Source organism: Elephantulus edwardii, unplaced genomic scaffold (genome assembly GCF_000299155.1).
Source record: "Elephantulus edwardii isolate Elephantulus edwardi_28Jun2011 unplaced genomic scaffold, EleEdw1.0 scaffold00283, whole genome shotgun sequence".
NCBI lineage: Eukaryota > Metazoa > Chordata > Mammalia > Macroscelidea > Macroscelididae > Elephantulus > Elephantulus edwardii.
The window spans coordinates 2,359,165-2,370,215 of record NW_006400033.1 but is presented as its reverse complement, the minus strand read 5'-3'; the positions used below and the strand labels follow the sequence as shown (position 1 = coordinate 2,370,215).

General features: G+C 40.1%; 1 protein-coding gene across 1 annotated transcript in view; it reads left to right on the top strand.

The window, feature by feature from the left end:
* LOC102873348 (E3 ubiquitin-protein ligase KCMF1-like) overlaps positions 1–11,051 on the top strand; it is a 54,619-nt gene that overhangs the window by 22,455 nt on the left and 21,113 nt on the right. Inside the window, exon 4 of the mRNA XM_006900398.1 lies at positions 5,420–5,521. Coding sequence (XP_006900460.1) covers positions 5,420–5,521 — 102 coding nt within the window. The remainder of the gene's footprint in view (positions 1–5,419; positions 5,522–11,051) is intronic.

Genomic DNA, 11,051 nt, shown 5'->3' with positions numbered 1-11,051 from the left:
ATATATATATAATTTGAATTTTTGGAAACTAGCTGTGCTGTCAACTTTGGAAAAAGTATCCCAGTTGTACCGTGTTGAGTTGGCATTGTACAGAAATTAACAGCCATATTGGTCTAGAAATGTTAAATTTTTTTTTCCATTTGTACAGGGGTAACGCACTGCATTAAATATGTAAGGTCTTATCTACATGTGTTTGATAACAGAAACTAATAAAGTATTCTCTAAATAAAAAAAAAAAGTTGGTGTGATTTTTGGGAAGGTATGGGGAAGGGGTGGCCGGTGCCATGTCTGGTCGCAAAGGTGGTACAAAGAAGCCCCTGAAACAGCTCAAGAAGCAGACCAAGCAGATGGATGAGGAAGATAAGGCTTTCAAGCAGAAACAAAAAGAGCAGAAGAAACTTGAGGAACTAAAAGTGAAGGCCGCGGGTGAAGATCCACTGGCGACAGGTGGAATTAAGAGATCTGGCAAAAATATAAGACTGAGGCAATGATGAACCTTACGTCTGTTCTTTTTTAAAACATCTGGATTCTCTGTTGTAACATCTGTCTTGGAGCCTGTTGTACATTTAAGAAGAAACTTTGTGAAACAGTGAAGAAGAAGAAGAAACCCTATAATGGTCCATCTCCAGTTCTCACTAAGCTATTCCAATCTTAGCTGTGCAGTCAAAATAAATGCAATCCAGAATCCTATCAGAATCTCTCATTCTTCGTTATGCCCGGAATTCTATACCACCTGGAATTAAACCAACTCATTTAAAATTTAAAAAAAAAAGTTGCTGTGATTTTGAAATATGCACAGAATGGGCAGGAAAAGGCATTGTTCAGAGGGTATAGACCACACGAGCCAACACTTTGGAGCTGGAGGGGGTGCTAAAACTTTCATACTTTATTTTATAGTTTTGAAAGGTAATTGGATAAAACTGAAAGTAGAGTGAAGCCAGATAATAGAAAATCTTTTAAACCAGAAAATGTGTCCCCTTACACAGTGGACAGCAAAGAGTCTTTGAGCACCTTGACAGAGGAAAAAAGCCATTTTTTCTACCACTGGCCCATGTCGCCTGCCCTTTGAGAGAAGAGAATTGAGTTTACTGCTTTTTATAGTTCTTTTGAAACAGAAGAAACGAAACGCAGCTGTAATGAGTAGTTAGATGAGAATGGATCAATAAAATAATAAAACTATGCCTTGGCTGTGCTACCTGTTCCACGCTTCTGGCTGACAGATTACTGATGCATCAGAGATTGATATCACCAGAAATAACAGTAGAAGATAATGCCAGGATGATAACAGTCTTTGAACAGATAATTTCTTTTTGTTGTTATTGTTGTGTACCATCAAGTGAGATCGACTGGCAAAGGAGGAGAATGCCCATTCTTCTCCAGCAGAGCATCTGGTGGATTTGAACCACATGCCTTCAGGATTACAGCGCAGCTTCTTGCCACTAAGCCACCAAGCTCCCTTGAACATATAATTTCTAAAGGAAAATGCTTCTTCTGGATCTAGAAATAGTAAGATTGAAGAAATAAGTGGGTTTATCAAGTTTGTGATCCAGAAACTTACTTTAGAAATGCAAATTGCCAGGGAGCTCATTCCCCCGTGGGAAGGAGCATCTTCTCTGTTGGTTGTTTGTTTGTAAAGCTGCCCTAGGACCCAGAGAGAATGTTATCTCGTGTGTCATCTGTAAGCTCAAGAAAGAGGCCAGAAAGAATTTGAACTTGCTTTAGAGTAGTTCATAATTTGTATGAGATAGAATGTATGGAGTGCTTATTTAAAAACAAAAACCAAACGTGCTGACTTTAGATGATATTTTATGGACATTTAGCCAAATGTCCTGGGGGAAAGTTTTATACATTCAGCAGGTATTTGGTGTTTATAATTGAAATAATAAGTTCTCTAGACCTTGGTAACAACTTGGACTTAAAAGTGCAGACTGCCCACTGGCCATCATGTACTGGAATCTCATGGAAAATGGATACTGTTGTGTTCCTATAGGATCTCCTCAGTACTTTGGGAAACACTTCGAAAAGTGTTGTAGCTAACATTAGAACTGATGGTGACCCTCAGTGGCAGGATGAAGAATGACAACCAATAACAGGCATGGCTAGGAATAGCATGAACATTTATGACTAAAAATTATTCTATAAAGTGACATTTGTGCTTCATCTGACAGGATAAATGTTTGTAATTTTTTATTCTGCTTAAGTTCAGCACCATAGTATATTTTTGAAGTGTTTGCCAAACTTGTAAGAATCACCTGGGGTCCTTTTAAAAAAGCAGACATTTCTGAATCATTATTCACTCAGGAGTCTCCCTTACCTTACCATTGAGTTGGTTCCAACTAATAACTGACCCTCCAGCAAGTTTCTGAGATTGTAAACCCCAGGGAGGAGATCGCCCATCTCTCTCTCTCACACACACAAAACTGCTGATGGATGCAAACTGCCAGAGAGGCACTACCTTTGGGTTAGCAGCAAAACACTCTGCAGCTCTGCCTTCAGAGCTATCTCATTCAGGGGCCTAGCAAAGTATATTTTTTAACAAGTGTACCGGGTTATTTCTATCCTAAGCCTAAATTAGAAAATACTAAGACAGTTCAGTAAGTAGTAATGTTGACAGGTTGTCATGATTTCAAGCTAATGTTATATGGAATTCTGCTCCAGTAATAGATCAATTACTATATTACTATATTATGTGGCTTAATAGTAGATGTATGATTAATCCTTATGTTGACCGATTGCTGTGACTTTAGGGTTAGCAGCTTACCCTTTCTGGCAGCAATTGCGAGGTTAGCACAGGACTAGGTAGTGTTTAACTCTGCACTACTTAGGGTTGTCGTACGTCAGAACTGATGCCCTGGCATTTTCCTGTCCTGTCCAGGATGGGGAGGTACCATTATGTAAGGGTACACACAGAGCTTAGCCCTCATTTTGCCCCTGAGTTGTAGAGTGCCCGTCTGTCCCTTATGGCTGCCTCCTCTTAACCCTCTTCCCCCCCCCCCCACTCCATTTTGGTTATTTCTCAGAAAACACAACCTTGAGATACTGAAGTTTATATCCTACAACTTGCTTTCTAATTGAGCCCGCTTACTAAGTGTAAAATGTAAAGATGCCCAGGTGTCTGGTCTCACAACCCTGGGGTTTAGCAGCTTTTACTGTTCTCCCTGAGTTGGGACCCAGGCACAGCAGCATCACCCAGCTGAGCCATCTAGTCCTTGATTTTTTTATGCCAGCAAACAAGGTATTCCTGCTGTCACAGGATTTCTTATTACAAGGCAGTAATTCTTTCTCCCTAGTAAGCTCTAGTAGTTTAGTGGTAAAGAGTTGGCACTGACAGCTCAGAGGGACACAGTTTAACTCTAACAGTTGTTACATGGAGAAAGACGGCCAGTTTCCCCCTGTGTGATTTACAGTCTCTGAAAACCTGCTGGAGGGTCAGCTTTGAATCAGTTCTGACTCCATGGTATATAATGGCAACAAGTCATTAGGGAACTTTTTCTCTCAATGAAATGGTTGTAACCTCTTCATTCATCATCTTAGCAGTTACACAGCTTAAATTTTAAAGGCTTTGAGTTGCAGTGCTGTAGTTCATAACCCAATAAAGCAAAATCTTGATTTTCTTATTATAATAGTTTCCACTGAAAACTGGACATCAGTAATGTCCCACTTCTGCCTGCCTTCCAAGAGTGCATGCCCTCAAGGAAACGTCATTGAAATGTGGCCTCCACAGTACTGAACTACTGCAGCCGTCTGTGTGTGGCTCAACTACTGGTTACCCAAATGGCAGTCTAATGCAACTGTGATTTGTTTCTGCTTCTCCAAACTTTGATGGTTTTTTGTTTTAAGCCAGAGGTCTAACAATATGACAGCACTCAGGAGTGGTACACACAGTGAGCCTGAAATTCCCCATGTAGAGAGTAGATGGTCTATCAACTTATAAATAGATACATTTGCTGTTCTCTGGGACAAAGATGCTTTTTTTAAAAAAATAATTTTAATAAACATTTACAGAGATTTTGGATTTTCATTCATTCGATGCTTTTTTTAATTGATTTGTATACAGTCACTTCTATGCATTGTGTTTTAAATAATTTATTACTATTGATCCATGCTGACATATTCTAAGAAAGGCAATAGCATGTCCATCACTTCCTTCTCACACTTGCCTCACAGGCCCTTTGCTTCCTTCAGTGAAGTAATTTCTTCAAGGCTTTTTCTTTATTCTTTTACCAAAGCTATGCTTAAGTGAACTTTGAGTTTTTTAGGATATTGTTAAGGATAGTATCAGAGTTCTGGGGCAGGTGGTCATGTCGAGGGATTGCACATAAAAGGATCTGGTTTCAGTCAGTCAGACTCTCTGAGGACTCCTGTCTTTTAGTCCTTGGAAGTCTTTGCACTGGTTTAGATGCTGAGAGCCCAAGGAGCATTTTCCCACCAGACTCCAGCTATTGTGTGCTATTGAGTTGGGACCTTCCAATGGGTTTTCAGAGGATTGCCTTCAGGTTGAGTATGACTCATAGCGACCCCATGAACAAAACACCTCTACAACCATTGACATTTATTGAAGTTTCTGGAGGCATGTAATTTAGGAAGTGGATGCCCTCCTGCTTCCAAACCTGTCATCTGCCATGATTTCATTTCTGTTGAAACTGTTTCAGAAACCACCTTCCCAACCAAATTAGCACCCTATCGCTTCACTCCACTCTTTTCTTGCTACTTTCTCCTTCTGCACCTTAACCTTGTTGCAGCTGCTACTCACTCCAGGTCCTTAATTCATTAATTATTTCTATAATTTTCTCCGAATCCATGTCACCTTCTCCTTTTGTGTCTAGAAAATCAATTTCTGAATAAACAAGTTCCTATCCCCCCTTTCCCTTGGAAATTTTATTCATTATTAAGGACATGTGCATAATAAGCAGTAATTACTGTCTTATCCTATTGCTTTCAACATTTGCAATTCTATACAATTGCATTTTAATTAAAAACAAACCCTCATATCTTACTTTGAGGCTAATCCTCAATTCCAGTGTACTGGGGATGAAGGTTTATGTCATAAACTTATGTCTCAATCTTTGCTATTCAAGGAAGGGTGTGCTCAGATGCAGGTGTGTTCTAAAAAAGAACATTTTTCTGTGGAAACTGTTTTTGCAAGACCATATTAATTGGCCAGGGTGTTGAGCGCCTTTGCCAGAAATCAGCTTTGGACACTGGAGGTCTGGAGCTAATCCTGCCTCTCCAGGCACATGAGTTTCAATTAGCAGCACCCACCAGGCACTGCTCTTCCTCAGGCTTCAATTGCTTTTCATTCATTTACAGTCTGCTGTGGTTTTGCCTGTCTAAAAAGTTACAGTAAAAGATAACTCTGGAAGGATGTCTGATCAATTGATTCATGTATTAAACCTGCTTTCTTTTACTTTCATTTCAGATTTGCCCAATTTGTGCAGCATTACCTGGAGGCGATCCTAATCATGTCACGGATGACTTTGCAGCTCATCTTACACTTGAACACAGAGCCCCTAGAGATTTAATATCCTTTCAAAGGCAACATGGGAAGAATTGTTTGTAACACTTGTCATATTCGTTATGTTTAGGAAGAGTATCCCCAAAGAAAGGAAAAAATATTTTCCAAATTTTATGACTTATTTGGCCCTTTCCAAAAATGACTCATTGTCAAGATATCCTTTGGTCACTTTTTTCTGTGTTTTTACTGTCATTTGAGCCATTTTTACTAAGTGGAAATTGACTTGCCTGTTAGCCTTACTTAGCTCATTACAGTCAGACTTTTTAAAGGCAGTTTGACCAGGTCACGAGTCCTCTGGGCAGATGTATTCATATTAAGAAAGAGAAATGTTAATCCTACTTAAAATTCCATTAGTCAAATAGAAAGAGGATTTCCCAGCTCGCCTTGTCTGTCCCTCTCCTGACTCCCCAGTTGCCCCCAGCACATGTGGTGAGGCAGGTATCCTGAAACTCCTTCCCTTCTCCAGAGAGGACCATTTTCATCCAGTCTCTAAGTACAAGAGTATAAGGCTAAGTTCCGATCTGAATTGCCTTTCCACTCTTCATTTCTCCATCCCAGCTGTTTCTTGTAACTCTGAGATTACTAGCCCACTTAAGTAATAGCAGTTAATTTTGTAAACTTATTTTTTCTGGTTTTAGATTAGATTTCCATGGTCATTGAAATTTAAAGTAGTTTAAGAACTAACCAATAATCAAAGACACTTCTCCCTGCCAGACTTTGTCTTCATTCTTTTGATTGTCTCACAGCAATAATAACAACCTGATGAGGATTGGTGTTTTCTAGTCCAGTAACCTCTATTTCTTGCTTATAAATAAGAGTTTATCATTCAGTTTAGGGGGAAATAAGATAATGGGACCAACCTGGACAAAGCAGAGTATTATAACAAAATATGCAAAGAGCTGGAGTCAGAATATAAAAAGGGAAGAATTCATTCAGCATTTCTCAAGCTTAAATAATTAAAGAACAGAAAAGGATGTCATGGGCAAAATCTTGAATGATCCAAGAAGCATCCAGAGAAGATAGAAAAGAATGTAGAGAGTCACTGTAACAAAAAGGATTGGCTGACCTGGAACCCTTTCAGGAAATGGCATATAGTCAAGAACCAAGGGTAATGAAGAAGTTCAACCTGCACTGTGCTGTGAAAGCTATGGCCAAAAAAATAAGACTCCAGGATTTGGCATATTCCAGTAAATAGAAGCAGCAATGGATGTACTCAGCAAGTTATGCAAAGATATCTGGAAGACAGCTACCTGACCAACTGACTGGAAAAGATCCCTATTTTTTTTTCCTTTTCCCAAAAAAGAACTGCCAGAAATTCAAGCTAAGTTTAGAAGAGGCTATGGTACTAGGAGCATCATTGCTAATGTCAGATAAATCCTGGCTGAAAGCAGAGAATACCAGAAAGATGCCTGGTTTTACTTTATTGACCATGCAAAGGAATTTAACTGTGTGAATCATAATAAATTATAGCTAACACCAAGAAGAATGGAAATTCCAGAACACTTGCTCATATAAAACTTATGCCTAGACCAAGAATCTGTTAATCCAAACAGCCAGGGAATACTGTTGTTGTTGTTGTTATGTGCCATCGAGTCGCTTGCGACTCATAGCTACCCTATGTACAAGAGCTCTAAATGCTGTTCTATCCTGTGTGCCAACCTAGCCATCTCAACCGCACTTATTCCCACTGCTCCAGTCACAGAATCGATCCATCTCACCAAAGGTCTTCCTCTCCTTCACCTCCCCTCCACTCTGCCAAACATGATGTCCCTCTCCAAGGACCAGTCCCTCCTTGCAACATGCCCAAAATATGTCAGACGAAGCTTCAGAATCCTTGACTCCAGGGAACACTCTGGCTTCACCCTCTCCAGTACAAACCTGTTTGTTCTCCTAGCAGTCCGTGGTATATTCAACACTCTTCTCCAGCACCACAGCTCAAAGGCATTAATCTTCTTCCTATCAACCCTATTCAAAATCAAGAAGGGGGTTCGTCAGGGATGTATTCTGTCTCCATACCTTTTCAATCTGTATGCAGAACAGATCATCCGAGATGCTGGGCTATATGAAGAGGAATGTGGCATCAGGATTGGTGGAAGGATCATCAACAACCTGCGTTATGCAGATGACACAACCCCGCTTGCTGAAACTGTGGAGGACCTGAGGCGCTTGCTGCAGAAGATCAAGGACTACAGCCTCCTATATAGACTAAAGCTAAATGTCAAGAAAACAAAGATTCTAACCACTGGGCCAGTTGGCAGCGTCAGCATAGATGGTGAAGAGATTGAGATAGTTAACAGTTTTAATTTACTTGGCTCCACAGTCAACACTCTTGGTAACAGCAGCCAGGAAATCAGGAGACGAATTGCATTTGGAAAGTCGGCTGTGAGGGACCTCTCAAGAGTACTGAAGAGCAACGATGTCAGGCTGGAGACTAAGGTGCCCCTGATCCGGGCTATAGTCTTCACAATTATGTGCTATGCATCAGAGAGGGAATACTATAGTTTAAAAGTCAAGAAAGGTGTGTGTCAGGGCTATGTCATGTGTCCCTACCTATTCAATTTGTATGTGTAACAAATCTTTCAAGAAGTCAGGCTTTATGGAGAAGAATGTGGCTTCAGGATTAGAGGAAGACTCCGAGCAACCTGTGTTATGCAGATGGTACACCTTTCTGGCTGAAAATGAGGAAGACTTGAAATATTTTTACAGAAGATCAAGGATCACAACCTTTAATATGGATTACATCTCAACATCAAGAAAAAAAAGATCATCAAACATCATGATAGAGAAATGATAGGAGTTGTCAATCATTTCATTTTACTTGGATCCACAATCAACACCCAGTACTATAGCAGTCAAGAAGTGAAGAGATGTATCACATTCACAGATTCTATTGTCAGGGACCTTTCCAGAATAGTGATGTCAGTTTGAAGTCTTTGGTGCACCTGATCCAAACCATGGTCTTCTCAGTTGCTTGCGTTACCTCTGAAAGTTGGACAGTGACTAAGGATGGCAGAAAAGGAATTGATGCCTTTTAGTCATGATGTTAGAGAAGAATACTATATAGCCTATGGAATTCTGAGAGAACAAATATTTCTGTCCTGGAGAAAGTTAAACCTAAGTGCTACTTGGAGGCCAGAATGGTGAAACTCCCTCTCATGTGCTTTGGACATGTTGTTCAGAGGGGCTGGTCTCTGGAGAAGCATATCATGTGGATTCAGATGTGTCAGAGATAGTGAGATAAGTCAGGGTTCAGATCTGCTCTTCACTTAATTTGTGGTCTATTTGACAACAAATTTGACAATTTGCAGTCTGTCACATAACAACAACTTGAATTAGCCTGGAGGGTACTATGTAGTCAACAAAAGAAATCACTTTCCCCAAGTGTAGGTGACACTGAAAATAAAGCAATGATTCTTTTTTTTAGAATGATAACTTAAGACTACGTAAGACTTTGAGTCACTTTGCATCTTACATAAACAGTATCTCCTACCATACCCAGAAGGTTTTGCTTGACGAATGCTAGCCTTCATTGTCTTCCTGAATAAGCCAGACATAGAACTTAAAACCAAACTGACATCTTGACCTTTCCCCCAAATTCCAGAGGCTTCTAATGAAATCTCTATCCATTCTGTGAATGTCCCATGTCATCTATATCAGTTTTATGTAAGATTTTTGTGTCTCTAGTTGCCAAGAATAGGTTAAATTCTGTAGAATACAAGAATAAGACCACATAGGGAGCTCTGGTGGCCTAGAGGCAAGAAGTTGCACTGCAGTCCCAGAGCTATGTGGTTCGAATCCACCAGTTGCTTTGCTGGAGAAGGAGGGGTAAATCTCTTCTTGTGCCAATCAGATCCGATTTGACGGTACACACAAAAAATAATAAAATTTTTTTTTACATTTTTTTTTTTAAAGTAAGATAACACACACTTTTTTTTTAGCTTGCTAGTAAATGTTACCATTGTTAGGTTGTTCTTCGGTGCCATCAAGTCAAATACGACCTGTAGTGAACCTGAGTAACAGATCTGAACCCTGTCCTATCCTGTGCCATCCTCACACTTTCTAATACGTGAGAGCCCATTGCGGCAGGCACCATGTTAATCCACCTGGTTGAGGGTCTTCCTCTCCTTCACCAATTCTCTACCTTTCCAAGCATCATGTCTCTCTCCAAGGAGTAGCTGAGTATGTGATATGAACCCTCATCATCTTTGCCTCCAAAGAGCACTGTGGCTGCACATTCTCCAAGATAATATTTGTTTATTTTGGCAGTACATGATATGTTCAGTACTTTTCTCTGTTACCACCACTCAAAGGCATCAATTCTATCATCCAACTCTCAGATGCATAGCAAGTGATCATTAAGTTACCATTGTTGCTGCTATTGTTGATTGCCATTGAGTCAAGCACAACTTATAGCAACCCTATGAAGCCTTTCTATAGCTATTGTTGTTTCTCAAAGTTCAGAGTTTCCAAAGGCGTGTTGTTTAGGAAGTAAATGCCACTCCTACTTCCAAAAAGTTGCCGTTAAGCTCTAGAAATCTGGCTTGGCAGTCACCCTGAGGTTACTATGTTTTAAAGCACTTCAGATTTTATGCAGTAAATAAGTATTTCACATCACAAGTGTATTTTGAGCCTCTAAATCTTAGGTAACTTCCCCAAACACACACTATTTTGATTGAGCTCTTTCTGAAATGTCTTTCACAACCAACCACTTTTGAAGAGTAAAATGAAATTATCATCAGTTTCTGTCAAACCCATGTATCTCATGATGAACTGGTATGCCCTAGAGGGGGGATACCTGAGGGCCTCTGAGTTCATTTACCCTAAAACAAGGTCCTTGAAAGCCATCAGCTGAAACACTGGGAAGCCGGAGAAAACCCTCATCTGCAATCTGTGCCTGTTCTGTTTGCCACGACACCTATCCTTTCCTTCACATACACTTGCCTGTTTGAAAATGTTGGTTGTCCATGAGAATTTCTGGCCCTTTGCTACCCAGGATCCTCATCTTGACTCACACTTAGCTGTGTAAGATGATTGAGGTTTCTGGATTTTTTTACTTCTTAGTCAGTAGAATGGTACTTTGCTGTATCCTCTTACATAAGCAATTCCAGTCTCTGTTTGGCTGCTTCTCACCTTGAAGAGATATATGAAATTCCGCTCTGAGATGAGGATTCAGGGAAGTTTGGTGCTCGATGCCCGCTGAGACACCACCAGGTCTGATAGTTTTACTCCGGTCCTTTAGTTGGTGCCTATGAGGTGGTTTTTTCTACTTGGAGAAAGAATCACCACTCCCTTTTGAAAACGCAGACATACACTCACATTGTTTTATAGGTGAGTGTCTTTTTTTTTTTTTTTTAATTGAAGTCTTAGAGTTGAGACCTTGGCATTTTTTTTTCTTTTAATTTTATCAGTATGAATGAACATTTACAGGGATTTTGGGTTTTCATTCCTTCATTGCTGTACCATTCTCTCTACCCTCTTCCCCAGTTTGTTCTTCTTCCCCCGCCCTCCGAATGTCTGTTTTAATTGTCCAGTTGCC